Source organism: Phlebotomus papatasi, chromosome 2 (genome assembly GCF_024763615.1).
Source record: "Phlebotomus papatasi isolate M1 chromosome 2, Ppap_2.1, whole genome shotgun sequence".
Lineage (NCBI taxonomy): Eukaryota > Metazoa > Arthropoda > Insecta > Diptera > Psychodidae > Phlebotomus > Phlebotomus papatasi.
In genome coordinates, this window is record NC_077223.1 from 71,058,950 (window position 1) to 71,082,563 (window position 23,614).

Consider the following 23,614-nt stretch of genomic DNA (forward strand, 5'->3'; position numbering starts at 1 on the left):
TAGAAGCAGAAACAATACAAAAAAATTGTGACTCATTTATTTCATAAATTGCGAAAAATAGCGATTTCAATGTAATTGGCGAGAAGTGAGGCACTGGCGAGAACTGGTGATTCCACCCTAGTATTGAAAATATCGTATTTCAAACTTAGAACATTGATGCTTATAAGCACCCTGTTCAAAATTATGAGCCTACGACTCCACCCTACTGTACCCTAACCCTTATAATGAAATTTACCGAACTTTCATGGCATATTTCTAAATAGAGTTGGACTTTAAAATTATTTTATTTATTTCTACAATTGTTCTATAGAGCCAAGTTTCATTACTTTAAAGTCCAGTTTCTTTTAGAAATATGCGAGAAAATCGTATATCAATGTAGTTCCATTTGTGCAGCAGTCGCAACCAAGAACTAAAAAAATATATATTGAAATGAATCGAATTAAATATGATCAGTTTAAGAAGTAAAAATAAAATTAGTTGATCATAAAAAATAAACTGATGGAAATGCATTTCCGAGCATAATTGTTGATTTATTAATCGACTTCTTTAAAATGTTTAACGATCAACGTTTATTATTAAACTGATCATAATTATGTTTTCTTTTTATTGGCTGAATTGTATATTATAAAATAGATTTAAATAGTTTGTGCATTTTTTTAATGACATTAAACAAATTTTGTACGAAATAATAAAAATACTATACTTTTCTAAATATACCAATTAAACTATAGTTAATTATTTAAACGTCATAACCTCCATAATCCTTACTATGTTGGTGAATAATTTGAGTATCACTAACATCATTAATATCTCAATAATCTCAAAATCTCAAACAACAATTCGATATCAAAGTAATGAGTTATGTTGAGTAATGAGAATAATACTGAATTTTACAAATTAAAATAAATACTATAATAATGGTACAAATTATTGAAAAATAATGGTTTAACGATGTAAATTTTCAAATTTTGAATTAAATTATTTCAAAAAGATCCCTAAGCCAAAATTTACGCTCCTTTTTTCAAAAATGGATTAAACTAAATTGAATTTGTTGTGACGTTCAAAAGAAGAAGAAGAGTATGAAAGTTTGTGATAGACACATGTAAAATATCTAAGAAAGGAACGGACGTGAATTTTAGGAGTGATTATGGCTCCGGCACGCCTTTTAGATCAGGAAAATTTCATGAAGTCTAAATGCGAAACCCTGTCTTTCTTACATGCTTTGTATATGTCCGTCCCCTTCTTTCACACTTCAAATTCTATTGAGCTAAATTGAATTTGTTATGATGCTTAAAAGAAGAAGAAGAGTACGAGAGAATGAGATAGGCATATACAAAGCGTGTGAGAAAGACAGGGATTTGAATTTCGACTTCATGAAATTTTCCCGACCTAAAAGGTGTGCCGTAGTCAAGGATCGTAATTTTATTACTTTTAGCATTCTATTTCTTTTCTTTCCTTTCCTGATATTCTTGATAAACTTCTGTTTATGATTGTGTCTTTATAAAATCATTGACATTTGTATGATGATTTCTTTGGAATTCGAGTTAGTTATTTATTTTGTATTCAACAGTTTTCATCCCAGACTCTCCTGAATTTTTATGTTTTGAGAAAATCCAGAAAAATCCCACAAGAAAAAGCTAAAGAGAAAGTTCATGGTAATCCAAATGGGAGAATTTGTGGCGAAATTGAGCAATGTTGGCAGAATTCCAGATGGATTTCTAAATTTACCACCACTAAATAGTAAATGAGAATTTCCACGGAAAATTCAAACTGCGGAGAAATTCTCAGTTCTCAAGAGTGGTCTTTTTAGGATCTTCCACACATTCTCTTTTGCAACTGTCCCCATCCATTTCACTTTCAATTTTCATCGAATGATTCGCAAGCGAGAATTTTGCGATTATCCGCATTGTTTATTTATTTAAAAAAAAAAAAACATTTTTTGTGCAAGTGTTTGTCTCAATTCGCGGACCTTTCTTGCATTCAACACGTAGTCGTGATAATTTGAATAGGCAAATAATTATTTATGTTGTTATGCTAAAGAGATTCTCTCTGCTGGTGTTGTATATATTGTCTATAAGTTGATGATCACCGCATGAAAATGTGGCTGGATGATGCAAGGCGCGCAAGATCGTGGTTTTCTCACACACTTGCTCATATGGATTTCGGATTGTTGCAATGGAAGCGGCAACTCGATTTTTAGTTTTCATTTCGTGTTGTGTATTAATAAAATTATCTCATATTCAATTTGTTTTAGATATTTTTAATTATCCTATAAAGTTTACTCTCAACATTTTTCAAAAATTGTTTTTAAATTAAACGTTTTTGGAATGAAGGAAAATATTATCAAAAACGACGTGATGTCAAAGTCTTTACGCAAAACTTCGTGGGAGACGTGAAAAAAGACTAGCACTATGTATTTATGTCTCTGGTCGAGCTATTTTTCTCACGCCATTGAAGAACTAAAGTAACTAAAAATCCCTTTCCACCAACGCCGATGCGACTATCAATTGCCCAAAATCGTCTATTTTGCGTATTATGTCGAATACCACAGCAGCAAATAGGTTAAATGCCAAGAAATGTTTCATAAAATCGTAATTTTCTACTCCGTTCGTTCCGAAAAAGGTCTTACGTTTGCTAGTACATGTTGTATGAAAAAATGTATGACTTTTTCGAACTAGTGAGTATTTTTAGTGAGTATTTTCCAAGAATTTCCAAATACTTTTATGTTTTAAAAATATCTAACATATTTTTTTTTATATTCTACTCAGCAAATTTTATTATTGTACTGACCAAATTTGACAAAATTACAAGCATTTGATATGCCATCTAACACCTTACATTGTAAAGTGCATATTAACTCTATCGGAATCTCAGCATATACAGGAAAATCAACTTGACGATTTTTTTTAATCAAAAAGAGATGGCAAAGCGTCCCAGCTTTGAATAATGCTCGAACTCACGAAATAGAGCTCTCTGTGAATTAGTTTTTCGCATGATCTTTTGGTGCTTATTGGTCTACTAGATATAAAATTGATTTATAAATCACAAAAGCATTTGCAAATAAAAAAATCGATTTCGATTTCGATTTTCGCTGTCTCTTTGAGTACGAATAGTAAAATATTTTAGGGTTAAGATGGGGTAATATGGAATCATGCCTATTTTGGAATTTTAGATTTTCTCACTGTTTCAGATGGTCAAAGACAAAAAGAAAACCACGAAGAAGTACAAGACTTTACATTCAACAGTACTTCTTCCCTGCTTTTTTTTTCTTTTTGTCATCTAAAACTGTTAGGAAATCGCAAAGTTCCAAGTTAGACATGATCCCACATTACCTCATCTTACCCTATCTCAGAAATTAATCGAGCTCCTACAAAAAAAAAAAATATTTCGTAAAATTGTCGGTAAATTGTCAATTGTAAAAATTGTCGATTTACGAAATGTTCATAAATCGTATAATCCACAAAAAAGTTCGTAAAAGTTTGTATTTTTTTACAAAGAATGTTCGTAACATGATCACTTGACGAGCATTTTTTGTTCTTTTACAAACATTTTTGTTTGTCTGACAAAACCTTCTGAACAAGTGACAAAATTGTACGAATAATTTTTGTGTGTTTACGAACATTTACGAATAAATGTTTGTAAAAGAACAAAAAATGCTCGTCAAGTGATCATGTTACGAACATTGTTTGTAAAAACTACAAATCTACAAACTTTTTAGTGGGTTATAGAATTTACGAGCATTTTGTAAGTCCCCAATAGGAATTTAGAATCGATAATTTAGAATTTAAATCCATAAGAATCGGATTTTTATCGATTTTAAATAGTCAAAAAAAAACAAAAGATTTTCCTAGAGTATAGTTATTTTCCTTTGAGTACTTAAGAATCCTAAAAAGACGAAAGGGTTGCACTTTTTCATAGGAACGACAATTTTATTTAATATTTTGTTAGATGTGACATGATTTGTGTAGTTCTGCGATGAATTATACACAGAAAAAAATATTTTGTAAAAATGTTCGTAAATGTTTGTGAATTCCTATGGGGGAGTTACGAAATGCTCGTGAATCGTATAACCCACAAACATGTTCGTAGAAGTTTATCTTTTTTTATAAACATTGTTCGTAACATGATCACTTGACGAGCATTTTTTGTACTTTTACAAACATTTGTTCGTAAATGTTCGTAAACACACAAAAAAAATGTTAGTAAAATTTTGTCATTTGTTCGTAAATGTTTGTTTTCCTGTCGAACATTTTACGAACATTTACGAACAAATGACAAAATTTTACTAAAATTTTTTTTGTGTGTTTACGAACATTTACGAGCAAATGCTTGTGAAAAAAGTACAAACTTTTACGAACTTGTTTGTGGGTTATACGAAATACGAGCATTTCGTAACTCTCTCCCATAGGAATTCACAAACATTTTCGAACATTTTTACAAAATATTTTTTTCTGTGTAGGAAAATTTCGATACTTGAGAGTATGCTATTAGAGATGATTAAGTGCAATTCTTAAAGAATTCTTACTGCATCTTGAAAATTGTCTTCTTAAAATCAAGTGATGCGTCTTCCATTGAAAATGTGCGATGTGGCAGGAAAAATTGCCACAGTCAGAGAGCTTATTCAAAATGAATTGTTGAGTAAATGTGTGACTTTTTGAACAGTCGTGTGCGTACTTTATAAATATTTTTTTCTTCATGTGCAAGAGAGGAAGGCGTTCACGAACTTTCGTCGATCGAAAACCGCACGGATCCCGCGCAATGTGCCTCTATTGTGGATATTTTTAAAGATTAGTCGCTCGATCATCGTCGGTGAGGTTATACAGTGTCGCGGTGCGAAGATCTTTGAAATTGAGAGTTACCTTTTTTGTCATCGGGTTTTATTAATTATGTTAAATTCTCTCATTCAAATTTCAAATACAAATTTTGCGTGGTAGTTTCTATGAACTAATGATAGTCTATTGAATGGGATTTTCAAGCAATACACAAAGTGTATTTCACAATCCATCTCCATTAATATGCATATTGCAATCATTTGATAATATTGACCCACATTTTTCATTAAGAAAATATATAGTGACGAAGTTGGGTTGGATGTTCAACTAAAGTGTTTGAAATTTTGAGAGACGTTTTTTTTTCTAATTTTGTGTTACTTAAAATTGTGATCACTCTAGAAGTTGTGTAGAAAGGAAAATATCTCAACAGTTGGCTATCTCGTAACTTTGGAGGAAAAATAAGTTGTGACGATAGATAAAGTTGGAGAGAACTTAGAGAGTTTGACGCGAAGAAAGGAAGGAGGTAATCGCTCATGAAGAAGAATATATCCGCTTGAGAGAAGTGTTTTTGGCATTTGTGGATATAATACCCAGAAGTTGTTAAGACAAGAAAAAAGATTCATTCTCGAAAATACAACTTTTACTGTTGGTGAATTTGTAAATTTTGCACAGTCCACCCACACAATTTGGATTTACAATAATTTGACAGTCATAAATTAACTCAATGTCTATTTTGTGTCTCTTTTGGGGGAGGGAAAAATGATGAAACAACACCGAATGACCGTCAGTGTGTGTTGTGCTGTTTAAAGAAAATTATTTATTTTTCTTCATTTGATTCTCAGAGTCCCTATCAGTAAAATTCTCACTATTTCTGCTCAGATCATGTAAATTTCTTTAACAAATTTTTGTGGCACAAATCATATAATAAGTGTTTGATCATACATTTTACGAGTTGTTCATCGGTTTTGCAAATATACTCAAAGATTGTTTTAGCAGATATATGGAGAATTATTTCCTCCCATCATCTTCAATTTTGATGGTATTTGAATATATTTTCTTGGTAGTTTTGTGGACACTCACACAAATACCGAAGAAAAAAATAAACGCATAAGCTTGGAGGTGTTTTATGAGAAAAGCTGTAAAAAAAAAAGGTGCGATGAGAAAATTACGACGGTGTTCTTAATGATTTTGCAAGACAAATATTCTGGGTAAACTTCTGGAATTATTTTAATTAAATTTTACAGAAGATAATGAACTAGTTACTTCCTTGATAACAACTTTGTTATGCTGTAATGTGTGGCAAATATATAAAATTGAGACATTACTCGAAAGCTTGATTTGAACGATTTTGAAATTTCCGGTTCACAACAGATTTAAAGCTTTTCTTAAATGATAAGGGTTATATAGGCAACTTCAGTATCTTTTTCTTAGACTTACATAGATCGGATGAGAAATACGTCACCTCGGTTTGATCTTAAAGAATAAGGGCCTTGACAGACCTGAGGATTAGCCGAGAGACGTCTTAGCGTAATTATATTAGAAATAATGATTAAACTACATTTCCATAATTTTCCACTAAGTCGTCTCTCGGTTTAAGTCGTAAGTGTGTCTAGTCTAGGGCAAAAGCCGGTATTTCGAACACATAATGAAGGTGCATATTAAAGCTTAGTGAAGAAAGCTTTTCTAAGCTTGAATGCAGTGTTATGGATAAAGAAGCTGTTTTATTTTTTAATGCAAAAATTAGTGCTATTGTAATAACGCTCCGGCGGTAATCTGTTTTTATCTATCTCTTTCTGGGTTAGAGGCCAAACGGTGAGAGATATCAACCTTTGGTCTTCTGGATCAAAAAATGGCGAAAATAATATTGAAGTATTTAGGTTTTTTTTTAAATGAATTATGAAGTGAAAATTAGCAACTCATGAACATGGGGTTTAGTAACAAAATTAACCAAGCTCTGGGGAGGAATAATAACTTTTCGACACTATCGAATCGATAGTATTGATAAAGCTATATTTGTTAGATTAAGTGAATGTCAACTTTTTACGAATGGTTGGGCCATTCATTACGACGTTCTTACCCATTACTTACCATTATACATCATACGCAAAATGAGTGATTTAAGATAATTATTTCCTGGGCAATTCCTATCCGAATTGCTGTCGGGAATGGATTTTTAGTAACTTTAATTCTTCAATTGTTTAGGAAAAATAGTCCGACAGAGATGAAAATACATTTCGTTATTGTTTTCTTGATTCGCGGAAGGTCATGCAAAATTTTTGCTCAAAATGACGGACGGAAAATACGACATTATACGGAAAAAGGAAACATTTTAATTTATAATTTAGACTAGGCATTAGACCAAATAGATAGGGGTGGATTTCGAGCCTTTGTTTGGAAATATTGCACTGTCCAAATTCGAAGATTAAAACTACAATAAAAAAAAGAAAGAATGAAAACAGCATTCATACGTAATATGCCAGACCTGCCAGACCCACTTATTACGGCTTAACCCTTTAACGACGAGACAGTTTTTGCTGATCGAAAATCAGCAATAAAAGTGAAACCGATAAATAAAATCAGTAAAAAGTCCTACATCTAACCTTCGAAAATCTAACAGAGTCTGATTTTGTGTATTTTTTTGTCTCTGTGAATGATAGGGACAAAAATAACCCAAAAATTTAAGTAATTTTTCTGACAATACCAATTAATAATATTTTTCGTTTTAATGAAAAATATTACGAATGAGTATTGTAGTTTTTATTGCCAAAAGGGTTTTGCTTAAAAAACAGTTGGAAGTATAAAAAATAAATAAAATTACACTGTGCAACAATTTTGAACTTTTTTTTTGTCCCTGAGCTCTCATGCTATTTTTTCTATTACTAGGGTCAAATGATTTACGAAAATACTTATCATTTTGATTTCATTTGGATTTTGCGCCTGGAATCTAGGCAAAACCGTTTATGCCGTTTTTTGATACTTGGGTGCCTATATCTCCGATTCTGCTCAACCGATTTAATTCTCACTATGGAATTATTTGTTCTCCTTTACATGCCCGATAAATCCTCTGAACATATGAAGTTCGTACAACTGACACCAGGGGCGCTGTAGTCTCAAATATATCAGAAAACATGGAAAAATCGAACTTTTTAGCAACTTTGATCAAAAATATCTCGAAAACTAGGACTGTCCCTAACAATCTCTTTTGTGGGCTTGATAGAGAATTTAATCAGCTACATTTTCGTCCATGTGCAACTTTTCTCTCAGATTGTTTTTTAACCTCGATATAGAGGTTCAAACGAAAAACGAGCACTCAGCCAACTAAAGAAAAACTTAACTATTTCGCACATTTTGACTTTTCTTTTCAAGTTTAGATAACCCAGAGTATTATTTTCACTTTTCTTACAATTGTAGGACTTTATCAATACTTATTGCATTATAAAATCTGTTTAAATATAATACAAGGTAATAACTCAAACAATATCATCAGTAAGATTTCAGTGTTTTTTCAATCTCAAAAGACTATTACAAAAAAGGCATATTAACTGCATATTGGAAAATTTTAAATATTTCAAAGAATATTTCTTGTTAAATTTATGTTTTAGAATCAATAAGTATCTATTTTACCTTTTACATACCAGTTACATATGGAAAATTTTGCAAAAAATCCTTTTTCTAAATTCATTTCTTTTTATAATTCCTTAAAAAAATTTCCTACATTTATCTACAATCCTACAAATTTAACCTCATTAATTACGTGATTTTCGTCGAAATAAATCTGAAACTTGTTTTTAAACGTTAAAGTTTTATACAAGTTTCCAAGTAATAAAATAATATTTAAGAATTTAAAATGTCATATAAAAATCACCATAATATCGATAATTAAGTATTAAATAATATAATAAAAGTTTGTACTGCCTAATTGCGCGGAAAAAAAACAATAATACTCGAAATTGTGAAGGTTTTATTTAGTTGGCTGAATGCTCATTTTTCGTTTGAACCTCAATATCGAGGTTAAAAAACAATCTGAGAGAAAAGTTGCACATGGACGAAAATGTAGCTGATTAAATTCTCTATCAAGCCCACAAAAGAGATTGTTAGGGACAGTCCTAGTTTTCGAGATATTTTTGATCAAAGTTGCTAAAAAGTTCGATTTTTCCATGTTTTCTGACATATTTGAGACTACAGCGCCCCTGGTGTCAGTTGTACGAACTTCATATGTTCAGAGGATTTATCGGGCATGTAAAGGAGAACAAATAATTCCATAGTGAGAATTAAATCGGTTGAGCAGAATCGGAGATATAGGCACCCAAGTATCAAAAAACGGCATAAACGGTTTTGCCTAGATTCCAGGCGCAAAATCCAAATGAAATCAAAATGATAAGTATTTTCGTAAATCATTTGACCCTAGCAATAGAAAAAATAGCATGAGAACCCAGGGACAAAATCATCGTTGCACAGTGTTATTGAATTTGAGAATTTAAAAATTCGCCATTTTTGAGCCTAAAAATTTACTATAGGGGAAGTGCTTATAATTTTGGACAGTCTGCATATAAGCATCGATATCCTAAGTTTGAAGTGCCATATTTTCAATACTAATTGACTTTTCTTGTTACTCTCTTTTCAGAAGGATTGTTTAGAAACTTGGCAAGCTATTTATCATCTCATTTTTACTAAAATTAGTTTTAATATGTTTAAAAATGAATTGATATGTAGAGGTGAATTTGACTCTTATTTTGGACAACTTGGTTATTAATTTTTACAACTTGTCTGTAAATTTGGACAGATAATCCGCCTCAACAGGATGCCCATTGTTCTTCATTTTATGAACCAATCTTACCAAGTCCTCTTCCTGGTCATGTAAGGGAAACGTGGAATGTCACAAGAAGCCCAGAAACTTTCCATATCATTCATTAAAGTGAGTTGACTTCGGAACTCCAAGTACGTGCGGATTCGCTCATTCCCTGCCCTTTCCGGGAGCCTTTCAAGGCATTTCTCACTGCATCTCTTTCGTAGAGATGATGCTCCTTCATTTCTCCAGGCATTTGTCCAACCTAGTCATCACAAAAGCTAAAACTTCACGAAATTTCGTGAGAAAAACACCTGTCCAAAATAAGAATCATCACCTCACTGGTGAATGTCTTAAAAAATTTCCCATTTTTCACACGAAAAATATAATTCACAAGGCAAATCTCACTTCAGGTCAAATGTACAAATCATCAGTAACGTGAATCAACACAATATTCAATGAATATTCAATAATATCACTCAAAAGCAGCGAACAAACTTTGTTAGTACTTCACCAAAACTAAATAAGACTGAAGTAAGCCACGAAGTTCTGTCATATTTCTCGTAAGCAATTGCTCACACTGAATTTTCAACAAAGCAATTTCAACTCAAATCATATTCAAATTTTAACGTATTTAGTGTTAAAATCTTCCAAAAAGAACAAATATTTAGATAGAATTCATTATTCATCAAATATTGGAATAAAAATCCATCATTTTAATCAATTTATTTTTAGTGTCCAATGTTATCCTCAAAGTGTCCAAAATAAGAAACTGGACAAAATTAGAAGCATTTCCCCTACAGCAAATAGGTGGAGACTTGGAAAAAATAATCCAGATTCCTTCAACCTTCTAGGGTAAATTAAGCTAATTCAAAACCTGCTCCAAATGGAAATTTTTCTCTACTCCAAATGGAAACATAATTGTTTTCACGATAAATACAGTACTAAATTATTATATTTATATATTTTCTATACCACAGTTTCATTATTTAGTTAATTTTGCTCCAAATAAAACGAAAATTCATTCATATTCACAAATTAAGTCACGAGTTCGAGCATTTCGCAAAGCCTGGGACACTTTGCCACCCCTTTTTAGTTATTTTAGCTGGCGTACTTTATCATTTGCTAATCCGTATTTACTTTTTGATTCTTAGCTTTTTTTAATTTCCTTTCACAATTGTAAAAAGGATGATCCTGCTTTTATGAATAAATATATACTATATTAAGATTATTAAACAAACAATCGAACTATGTTTAATTATTAAATTATTATTAAGGGCCTTTTAATATTTTATAACAATTTTGAAAATATAAAAGCTTTGACAAATTACGCCAGGGGTGATTTTAATTGTATTTTTAAAGCACATCCGGAAACAACAATACATTTTGTAATATCAACTTAAAAAACAATATGTGTTTTTGTGTCTATATTCAATATTTACAACATTTTGTTTGCATTTATTGCGTAAAGAAACATTCTGTAATTAAATTCTCTATTTTAATGTATATAGAAATGCAAATTAAAAAAAAAATTATTCACCAACGATCTCTAAATATGCAATTTCCGGTCTTTCTAAATCAGTTTGCAGACAACTCTGGACATCTTCCGGCCGTCATTTATTGATGCTGTATCGTTCACGTCTAAATCATCCCTGAGGAGTTTGGATTTTCCTGTGTCGACATCGTCTCTGGACACAACCACCGAATTCACTTCGCATTCGCTATCTGGCGAGTACAATTTGACATCTCTGAGCAGCGACAGTGGATTACATACAGCAAAGACATCGGAAATGTCCTCAGGAGATTTTTTGCATCAGAAGGACGACATGGAGCGGCAAAGAGATGAATTTTCACCAGATGACAGTCCATCGGGGCATGCCGAGGAGTCTCCACTGAAGCCCATTGGGAGAGTTAATAGTGTCCGTGCAAAGGCAAATATGTTCAAGGAGATGGAAAATTTGAGGAAGAAAGAGGCAGAAAAACCCGTAACATCACCAATTAGAAAACGTAAGTTGATATTTGGGTGATTATTTTGTTTTGTTGGGAAATTCTGCATTGTATTCTGAGACATTTTGGTTGTTTTGGGTTAAGCAGGAGTCTTGCCATTCAATCAATTTACTGGGGATGATCACGGTACACCCTCAAGATCCAATAACATCTCCGATGATTCTGGCACGGAAATCGGTGAGTCAAAAATAGAATTATCTCATTAAAATTTTGCATGAAGAGGAGCACCCTTGAAGAAATCCATGCATGTAATTTTCTTTATTTATTTATTTTTTTTGGTGTTGGGAATGACATTTTCCATTTATTTTATTTTCTTATTTTTCTTTATCTTTTTTTTTCTTTAATTTTCTTTGCTCAAAATTCTTCATCGACACAAACACTTCTTCACACTGACTAAAATATCCTGGGTTTACAATACAAAAAAAAATGGTTTTTGCTTTACTCAAAATAACCCGGATACACATGCGCGCGCACAATTAAAAAAAAATCACATAAACACAATTTCTGGGTCACTATCCTCTTTTCTTTTTGTCGGACGACAAAAAAATAAACATCCAAAAGAACCCTCATCACTTTCCATGTTGGAAAAGGTGAAAATGTTCAATAAATCGCCAAATGTGACGGTTAGTGTAAGGAAAAAGTCACAGACAATCATGAGAAGTATTGGACGATTTAGTTTGGGGGCAAAAAATGGAAGTACATCGAGGGATGTGCCTAAGAAAAAAGACCCAAAGAATGATACGAAAAAGATCTCGCCAAGACAATCAAAAAAGGATTTATTCAGGAATCGTGCCAATTTGGTGAGAAGGCAGAAAGCTGTTATGAAGAATTTCGAGGAGATCTTTGAGAATTTGTACCAAGAAGTGACAGTTGAGGAGATGACGAGTTTGGATGATGATTTCGAGAGGATCGTCTTAGGTGCGATAAATCCCACCCAATTTCCTCCTTATACCACAAATAAACATTTCCATGATATTTTTGTGCAAGTAAATTGCCACCAGAGAGATTATGTGATTTCCAAAAGGCGGACTTGTTACAGTATTAAAATTAGATTTCGTGCCAGAACAGAGTTAAACAAAATTTAAAATATAGATAAATTTATATTATCCCTCAATTGTCTGCTTGGCTTGGGATCCTTTACTGAGAAAAAAGAGGGTGCGATTAACTTTTTTTCCTCATAACTTTAACACTTTTTAGGTGTAAAAATATATCAACATTTTTTAATGTAAATTTTACACCTTTTTAAGGGTAAAATTAACATGAAAAGGGTAGCTTTAACCCCCAATACACCTAAAAAGGATAATATTTACACCGATTTTGGATCAATACTGCAGGGTAAAATTAACATTTCCGGAATGTTAATTCAACTTTTTCGGATTTCTCTCAGTGATTTTGATAATATACAGAAGACGTAAAATATTAATCATCCGGAAACAGTGTGCATTTTCAGTCGATTTACTAATTGGTCTCATTTGAATAAATTTATTCGTCAAAAAAAGTTATTAACAAAAAAAATGTTGGTTGGTATACTTTACTTCAGGATTAATGCCCAAATGGACTAAAGCTGATCCTCAAGAATATTTAGCTTGTAAAATTTGGCAGTAAAGATTTAAGTCGCTCCCCACCTTCCCATATCCTGAAAATTCCAAATACCTCTGAGATGTTCTTAGAAATTTTTCAAGAAAACAAGGAATTTTACGTCTCCAGAATGGTCAATCTTAAAATTAACACGGTTTATGTCTTGGATTTCAAGATATTGCCTGATTTGACATTTTGATCTTGATTTTTTGATTAACGTTTACGTGTCTGTAACGTCTCTTTAAGGGACAGTGGCGTATCTAGACACTTATACGGGGGTGCGGTTGTACCGCGAAGGCGCCCTTACCACGGTTAAAAATTGTTCGAGCAGGGGGTGGGGTGGGGTACTGGAAAGTCATACACCGAAAGCACAAGCGTCACCAAAAACACATTTTTAACCTATATTATTTGTTCTCGTCTTCAGCTTTTTTCTGTAAAACCTTTACGGATTGCCTAAAGTTATTCATCTTTGTCTCCATTCATATAGTATATACACATTTTTTTCTTTTTGCCAAAAGAAAATTCCTGGCCCAGATAAAGGGTATCAAAGATGACGTCTCGCGCTTCATTTCTCACTTGTGTGTTTTAAAGTTTTAATGAAAATTTTGAAGTGCTCTATTTCGAGAATTGGTTAAGATTTTTTCTTGCTCTTTTTTTATTTGAAAGGTAATTTTGTTCTGTTTAAAACTATTTACTCGATTTTGGATTATATGTTCAAGTCTTTTTTGTAATAGTCTTTTAACTTTTCCTTTTTGAAAAAATGTGAAAATAGTTTTTCCTGGAAAACCCAATTCTTAGAAATTTTGATTTTTTTTACTGTTTATCAGTAATACCTATTAAGTACTATATTCCTTGAAAAATTTAACTTTTACTTTTGAGTATAACAGGTTTCATTTAATTTTGAAAATGCGGTAAAATTTTAATTATTTTTAATACAAATTAAACGTAAAAGTGGAAGCTGTCCTTTTCAATGAATGTAGGACTCAATGTTGATCAACAATAAAAAATAAAAATTAGACTTGAAAAGATAGTGCTCATCAAAACCGGCACAGCCGAACACAGCTCAAGAAAGACATGGTTAAAATTGAGCAAAAGTCAAGGTATAAGTCCTGCATAGATCAATCAAAGAATCTAAATTTTTAACAGTTTTCTTAATCGTTTTATGTTCAACAGATGTGAGCATTTTCAGAACAATATAAATCGTTTTATGCTTGAGCTATGCAGATTTTATGCACAATATCTGAGCAGTACGAGTTTTATACACAATCTGAGCCATTTTATGCTTCAGCTGTGCGTATTTTCTTCACAATTTTAATTTATATTTTAAAGTTTTTTTTTCAACGCGAAATTTTGAAAGAATATAAGAACAAAATGTATTTTAGAAGCAAGAGGGGCGCCAAGAAAAATTGCTAAAAATTAGAAATTGCCCTGCTCAGAAAGCACCTAAAGGAATTTTTACTTCAACATGAAATCTTGCAAAAATATAAGGGCAAAATGCATTTAGTACAAAATGCATTTAGTAAAAAAATAAGGGCAAAATGCGTACCCCCTTAGGTACGCTACTGTTAAGGGACCGGGTCTCTCGCACTAACCTCCTCCAGTCTTAGCGACTATCCTCCGGCTCCCTTCAGCACCCCAGCACCCCCAGCACCCTCAACTGTTTAAGGACATTGTCCACTACTTCTTTCCATCGTTTTCTGGGGCACCCCCTTATCCTCGTTCCTTCAGGCTCAGTATTTAGTAGTTTTCTTTGCACTCTTTTAGTTGGCATTCGTTGCGTTGATTTTTTGATTTCAAAATACCAAAATTTTGAAATTTTCTTAATCTTGGTGTCAGAATTGAGGTAAATAATAAGCTTATTTTGGATTTTTTTCATCAGATACCGGTCAAAATCACGAAAGTCAAAATTCCAAATAGCCAAAATCCCGAAAGCCAAGGTCCCTAATGGGTTGAAATTTATAAAAGCCAAAATTCGTAATGGATATATGTTCCGATTAGCCAAAATGCCGAATGATAGAGTTCGGGTGAAACGTTCTGCGATTGACACCCTTAAACAATTGAGAGAATTATAAATTATGATCAAAAAATTAATATCACTCCTAATATGGATCTATACCAAGCTTCATTTCCATTTGGAAAATCTTTCTTATCTCTTAAGGCAATAGAAGTTGGTGTGTTAATGCATTTATTTCAAAATGGAAAAACTTAATTAAGTGCAGTGAATAAGTCCTTTTTAAAAAAAATTAAAGGCAGTGGAAATTAATTTCAAAATCGTAAAAATACTAGGGACATCTCTTTCAAAATCAATTATTTGCAGTTGGTAACTTGAGTTTAAAAGTGGTCTGCATGCCCTAAAAGGCCTAAAAGTGATCGATGCAGTCAAAGGTCAAATTGCGCATCAATCCGATAATCATTGAAAAAATCTAAATTATTGTCTCTCTGTAGACCCAAGTGTGACTATGCGTTTACACTAAACCTACCAAGACCCGGTTAAATTTACCGGTTTAAAAACTTTTTTTTTTTTTAATTAACACATTTAAACGGTACAGTGTCACTATCACACTTTATAAATTTCTTAAAGAATTTCTTTCAAGAACAATTTGTTGAGTATAACTACCTTACCGCAGTCTGTTACGTGACCGAGTGCGCTAGGAAAAATGACCAAAAACGGTCTGTAGGTTTAGTGTTTAATTTCTCATACTATATATAGGCATCTCAAATCAATGAGTACGATACATTTTGCAAAAATAATTCTAAATGAAAAATCTGATAAAAAAAAGTGGTGCCGCATATTTAAAAAAATTTACAAAAACTTGCTACAACACAAATCCGAAATTTGAATATTTGATGTAAGAATATTGTTTGATCATCTGTCATTATTAATTAGATTTGATCCCTACAGACATCTAATCTGTCAGAAAACGTGAATAAATTTATTCTTAGGCAACACTTTAAGCCGAATAAAGAAACAATATCAGCCGTGTATACACTCAGTCCCTGCATTATGCACTTTGGGATCATGCACCTGACGGAATTATGAACATACAATTATGCAAATTTGCCTACCATTGGGAGTCAATTTAGGAAATCATTTTTGAAATACGCCAGAATGTATACAATTTGCGACGCGGAAAATTTGAGAACACTGTGGTTCTTTTACAGAATAAAACTGTAATTTCTTTTATTAGAGTAAAATTTTTAAATATTCTAAACATTTATTGAAGAACTCCTGCCTAAAATACTGTCTGTTAATATATTTCTAATGAAAGCCCCTGAGGGTATGCAAATTTTCTCGATGCGTAATGCCATTTTGCGCATTTTTTTTCGGTCCCGAATATGTGCATAATCCAGGGACTGAGTGTAAGCATATTTTGCAGATGTTCCAGAAACACGCTTATGCCATGGTTTAGAATTATTGGACGATAATTAGGTCAAGTACGTCAAAGTTGTAGAATATTATTGATTAGAAAACAAAAGATTTTGGAATTATGTATTCCTTTTTTCCTGTCCGTTCTCAGAGCTTTTCACCCGACCTGTATTATAAAATGGTATAAAGATAAAACGGAAATAATAAATTGTAAAACAACTAAAACAAATTAAATATTCTTGGCAAAGGGAAAATGATAAAATGATAAAGGGATTTATGATTTAAAGGGATTTTAACCCATTCGGGATCTTAATCCTTTTTGGATTTTGACTTTTCGGTATTTATACCATTCGAGGTTTCGACCTTTTCAGAATTTTGTCCAATTCGGGATTTTATCTCTCCAGAGTGTTTTGGCTTGTCGGGTTTTTGACTTTGGGGATTTTAACTGCCACTGATTAGAGTTATTAATATGATCATTATAATTTTAGCACTTGTGTCCTTCTGACGATTGAGGAATAATATTGTATTTGATCCTATCTAGAAAAATGCAGAAATAGAATAACTTGCATCTCTGGCATCTTGTAATTTTCCACACATATCGTGTTCATTGCAAAAGTTGCACTATATTGCTAATTTTCTTTCTATAGCTCGTTTTGCAAGAGCATCTCTCTTTGAATATATTTCACGAGCTAGACCAATTTTATTATTTTATAAAGTCCGTCAGACTGTAAATCCAACTCTCTCTCTCTCTTTATTTTATGGTGGTTAATTTACAGGAGACTCTTAAATATCACACCGAAAAACCCCCAAATGTAATTTTTCAGACTGCGATTACATTTAGAAAAGAGCTAGAGCTAGAATGTACATAAGAGAGAAGAAGAATGAGTGGAGAGAACTTGAGAACATTTTCACATTTAACCATAGGTACACATTACTTTTATGCACAATTTATTTCAGTGTTTTATGTATTATATATCTCTTTTCTTTTTCTACATCACAAAATTAATTGCTTTTCTGTAGTTTGTCTATATTTGTTCCTCTCTTTTTCTCCGTCTTTCTGTAAATGCTTCATATTTCTGGGTGATTTTTTTTCCTGCACGATTTTTCCATTTGCAATGTGTGCTTGGAGACACCCACACAATTATTCAGAAGCCCAAGTACACAACTGAAAATGTTGTTTTTTAATTGCAATTAATGTGATAACCCTTCGACTCATGTTTGAATTCAATTAAAAGATGTCAATTTTCTTTCATAAAATTCTAACAAGTGTCTTTCCTTTTGTCCACTGAAATGATTGAAAAAAAATACAGAAGCCACGGAGACTTCTCCGTCATCTTCGTCACTTTCCCGGCCATCAGAGATTCTCAAGAAATCCAAGTCCGGATGCGTTGGACTCTTTCCAATGGATCTCAATAGTGAACTCAAATCACGTCTTAAAAAGTCTACGCATGCATCCGTGGGGAATCTCAAAAAATCCGCAACAGCTCAAATACTAGCTCCTGTTCAGAACATTGATGTACGCCCAGAGAAAACAACGTCAGAGAGCAGTGATTCAGAGGAAGGAATCTCACCAAGTAAAAATTTGGCAGCTATACTGAGGAGTGTGTCAAAGGAGAACATTCAGAAGAGTCAGAAAATCCCTCAATCCACTGAGAATGAAGATGTAAGGAGTCTGAGAATGAATTTGGCCAATCTCCGGGTACGTGGTGAACCTGATCCGGACAAATCCACCAGCGATGGGGAGAGTTCGGGTGGCAAGGAGGTGGCCAACATTATCAAGAATAGTGCGATTGCTCGACGTCGCAAATTGGCTGATGGGTGAGTTTTATTGATAACAACTTTATTACTTTTTCTTATGCTTTTTATGGGTTAATTGCACTGTTAGCATTACGATAATTTACTCAGATTCCCCCATCGTCAAATGGTATTTTGCTGGAGATTTTTTTTTTGATCATTGCTCTTAGAAAATGGGACAAGAAAATCAAAGAAGAAACTGGGTTTAAAAAGTCTTATGTTCAAATTATGTCAATTACCTCAATTACTCAATTAACCGAAAAAATTCAATTTCACGCTCACAGAATTTGGCTTTGACCTACCCGGCTGGCCAGTAATTTGCTTATTTTTCTGAAAAATTATATTGCTGTAGTAAGCAATTATATTAGGGTAAGTGTACCAAATTCCGGCCAGCTTGCAATTCCGACCAGCTTGGAATTCCGGCCAGCTTGCAATTCCGGCCACATTTTTTTCCTCAAATTTCCATGAATTTTTAGTTTTTGCATATTATAGAGATTATACTATGCAATAAATTAACAGAAAATGTAGCTTCGATAAACGGGAAGATGTTAAAAAGACTTTGGAAGGATTCCGGAACAGACAAGGAAGTATGAGAATGAAAGTGGCCAAAATAGGCCACCAAAGCTATGTCTACATTTTTATTCATTTTAAAATGCATTTAAAATGATTTTGGAGAAAATGAAGACGACAAACTGTCTACAAGGTTCCAAGTAACACTCCTTAAGAAAAATTAACAAAAAAAATCAATTTATATGAAAAATATTACATTTTGAACTTGTGACTTGTGAACTATACCGAAATTTGGCACACTTACCCTATATAATATTAAAATGATGGATTCTGCATTTAAATAGAATTATAAATATTTGATTTATTTTACATAAAACAACATTTATTCTCGTTCTTTGAGATTTGGCACTGCTAAGTGACAAATGCTTCCCAAAGATCTTGGAGTTTTGAGTCCGATTGTCTGCTTTAATACGGTCTTGCATTTATTACAGTTTTTGATATATTTTTAAAGAAATATTTTGTAAATATTTTTTTTTTTTTAATATTAGGCAAGACCGAGGCAGAATTAGTCAGGAGTAGAATTAGGCGTATAATACAGCTTTCTTTAGAATGAATATTTAATAAATTATTACTTACTAAAAGTAATAATTCGTAAATTATTCGTTGAATTATTTATCCCAATTATTCAAACATGTTTTTCACAGATTATAGCCAAAGAGCATTAATTTGCTGGCTAATTCTGCCTCGGTCTGCTCTAGGGGAATTATATTTCAAAGTTAAAATACTTATAAAAAAAAATTTATTTTTCTTGTTTTTAAAACCGGAATTACAAATAAGCAATAATTAAAGCGCAATCATTTTCTTAGACCTGAAGGATCTAAGTGTTCTTGTAAGCGAAATTTCAAGATATTGCACTCATAATAATGTAATCATTACAAAATTTCATGTCCTCCGATCGCGCTCAAACTTTTCCATAATCATAATGTATCTGGCCACTTGTTGATTACGAATATATGGATGGCTAAAAATTTTCCTGTCTGTCTGTCCGTTCGTCTTTGGAGCTTAATATTTCCTAAATTAAGAGAGATATCGATTTAAGTATGCTATGGCTGGGCCTTAGAACTTTAGATTTAAAAAAAAAAAAAACTTAAGGCCCTGACCCTTCTGATTCAAACTAGGAGGGGGCAATTTTGTTTTTCATAAAATAACTCGGTTCTAGATCTAGGTTCTAGGTTCTAAAAGTTTGAATTTGATCAATAAGAGCGTTTTGGAAAGCTCTCGCGAAATACCACACCTCCTTCTACATGGGAAGTTCGTAAAAAACCAAATTAATTTTCAAAATTCATAAGTTTATTTCATAGTTAAACCAAGAAAAACTGAAGAAAATCATAAAAATGGACCTTTTTCGCAGGTTTAAAAAAATAGGTTTTTCGGATAAAATTTTGACTTCAACATCCTGTAAAAAATAGAAAAAGAGAGATTTTCTGAAACCATTTAGGTTCAACTAGAAGAACATTTAATTCTAAAGAAAATAAGCCCTTATGCGTTTCAATCGGTCCATAAGTTTTTTTTACTATCTTTCCCGCCAATTCGAGAAATCTTAAAAATGAGAAGAGGAGAAAACGAGCTTCAAAGTTTTTTATGTTCGTCCAGGTACTTACAAATCTGCTACGAGCTCCTTTGTTTTGGCTCTCTATCTTCGAAAATACTTGGAATAGAGTTCTGAAATTTTGGTGGTGTATTCTTAGATAGTTTATCGATTTAAGCAATAAAAAATATAGATTTCCTTTGACCTTGTAATTCAGGAAACCCCCTTAAGAAGCTTCCATAGAAAATTCCCCTTAGAAAACATATGCGAAGAACACGGTTTTACGGTTGTAGTGGCGATCATAAGAACTACGAAAATTATATTGCCGGCCGCAAATGTCACTTCCGGAAGCGTCAGTGGAAATAGTTTCAATCCAGAGTAAAAATACTCAGTTTCCTAAAGCTTTCGACGTACTGCACGCCTTCTTCAGTGGTGACTGAAATACTTTTGTTCTTTGAATTTCGCTAAAAAAATGTAATGGCTACACCAATTGTTCGGGGGGAGAAGAAAGCCCACGACCAATTGGTGTAGCCATTATATTTTTAACGAAATTCAGAGAACAAAATTTGTGCCAAAAAACAAAAAAGGGACATTTGTGTCCTGCCTTCAAGTTTAAGTCACTACGTCAGTTTTCATACTTCATTATGTTGCCGACCATTTTGCTCAGTCGTCAATAACAAGATGGAATTTTTTCCAAAACATATTATTTGCTTTCAAATTTATTCAAAGATTCTTAGTAATTTTGTGCGATTTGAGTGATTTTATTAATAATAATAAATATGCGATAATGTGTTTAGTGTAAGGAAAAGCAGTGTAGGTTAGCATTCAACAAATTACAACCCAAAAATACGTGTTTTAATTTCTTTTTCGTATTTCGTATTTTTAAGGAGATAATTTTTTTAACTTTGGCTTCTCTAAAATATCACTATCCTTGTGGCTTATGACGTTTGTATAATATTCAGAAGTGAAATCAGGAGGTGTGTTTGACAGTTTCAGTCATCCGCCATTGATGTACGTGGCAAAATCCAGTCCTTAATTCGGGCATACCACTCAGATTTTGCCGATGAAGGCTAAAATAGTGCTTAAAGCTGGGTGTTAATTAATGGCTTAATGATGGGCCCCTCTTACTCTGTGTCAGACGGGTTGTGCTTTTTGATCAAATTTTAGGATGTTGTAGTCTATGCTATGAAGTTTCCAAAAAGTAGAGTTAAAAAAAACTTTTTCCTTTTAGGAAAATGTTCATGCTTCGTAAGACAGAATTCATTAATTCAAACTTCAATTCAATAGACTCATGGTATTATATTTTAATATATTCAGTTCTATCCCTTGTATTTCCTGAAAAAAATTAGGAGCCGAAGTCTTTTCCTGGTATAGGTTGCTCGTTATTTCCACTGCATTAGGGGGAAGTGATGGACCCTTAAAATTGGGATTTTTCTCTTAGGTTTAAATGGAATTGAGCCATATCAAAATGTAATGTAGCTTCTTAATCTGTCTGTGGAGCTAAATTATATCACATTAAGGCATAATTTTATTTAAAAATAGGTGAAAGATCCCAATTTCAAAAGTGCCCCACTTCCCTATACGGTTAATATGGACCGTTTGTATATATAATGCGTTAATAAAGACAGTTTTGTGGAAGCTTCACGAAACTTCCATTGACTATATTAAATTTAAAAAAAAAATGTGACTAATAATTGAAATTAGTTTACAAATTAGGCATTATCAATATGATTTTTGCGAGGAATTTTAGTGAATAACCATCAAATTCTGATAAGAATATTTATTGGTTTTTATGAGTATTCATGAATAGGGTGGAGTAACCACTTATCGCCACTTTTAGGAAAAAGTGAAATTAAATTCAATAAAACTTTTGACCCCTTATTATCGGATAACTCAAATTTAACACAAAGTTACTTAGATTTATATTGACTCTAGATTCGTCAAAACAATAGTCCTATAATTTAACGCGGGAGTACATAAAAAAACTGATTTTTATTAACAATGCAAAAATAACCACTTCGTCGCCACTTTTTAGCACTTTTCGCCAGTTTTGTAACCATTTCTCGCCACCCACTTAGAAAGGTTAAACTTGATTATTTTGGGGCAATATTATGCAAAGAATACATTCAGCATTTCTTTTTCTTCATGAACACTTTATTATTATTCACATATAAATGATTTTTCTTCACTTTTATTTAAAAAAACAAATTATTAGACTATTGCAGAAAGTAAACAAATCAGATTTGACAACTGAGAATCTATGAAGTGAAGTTAGCGTCGCCTATTGAAAAGTAATGGCGACAGGTGGTGAATCAATTTTAGAATATTACCACTTTCCGCCATGGCTCATTTTTACGTAAAAATAATACAAAATGAAACATTAACTAACTAAATTCAAATTTTATGTATTCGCCGAGTATAATTAAATGTTCAATAGATAAATTATTTATTCAAAATAATAAATATTGTTCGATAAAAGTTTTATGACACTTACTATATTTGATAAAAAATATTGGATTTGATGCACTTGCTTAAAATATTCCTCTAAAAAAATGTTCAAACATTTAAATTCAAAACAGAGAATTGGGGTTTTTCAGCTCTATAAGTAATAGCAGTTGAAATACAAATAATTTTACGGCTAATTTATTTCACAAATAATGGAAAAATTGCGATTTCAGTATAAGTGGCGAGAAGTGGTGATTCCATCCTATCTTATACGAGAAGCAATATGGTACTAAAACAGTAGGAAAATTATATGAGATTCTTGTCTTATTGATTACATAAAGTAATAAAAAAGTATAATAAAAAATAGAGAAAAAAACATTTTTAATCAGTAAACTATCAAATTTGATAAAAAAGAAAATTTCAGTAGAGTATTAAAATGGTTCGTAGTTTCCTAAACTTGTTCTAAAATTCGAAACATTTTTTTTTGGATCTTAGACGAACCAAAGATCCTAAGGATTTTCCTAAAATAATTTATATTGTGTAAAATTTCCCGATATATTTGATTTCCTCCGCAGACAAAAAAAAATATTCCACAAGAGTGTGATGATAATTAAAAATTAAAAACCACAATTTGACCTTAAAAATAAGCGTGCTTTCCGAGTTGCATTCTCTTCAATAGTTTATCATTTGACTCGTTTGAGATTTTAGCCAAAATCCTTCTTTCTCTTTTTCTCTCCCACAAAATCAAAGCACGAGGTGTTTGTTTG

At 32.2% G+C, this 23,614-nt stretch overlaps 1 protein-coding gene across 1 annotated transcript in view; it reads left to right on the forward strand.

Annotated features, from left to right (window-relative positions):
* LOC129801024 (uncharacterized) overlaps nt 1-23,614 on the forward strand; it is a 120,486-nt gene that overhangs the window by 59,419 nt on the left and 37,453 nt on the right. Inside the window, exons 9-12 of the mRNA XM_055845780.1 lie at nt 11,141-11,565; nt 11,653-11,742; nt 12,127-12,483; nt 17,821-18,328. Coding sequence (XP_055701755.1) covers nt 11,141-11,565; nt 11,653-11,742; nt 12,127-12,483; nt 17,821-18,328 — 1,380 coding nt within the window. The remainder of the gene's footprint in view (nt 1-11,140; nt 11,566-11,652; nt 11,743-12,126; nt 12,484-17,820; nt 18,329-23,614) is intronic.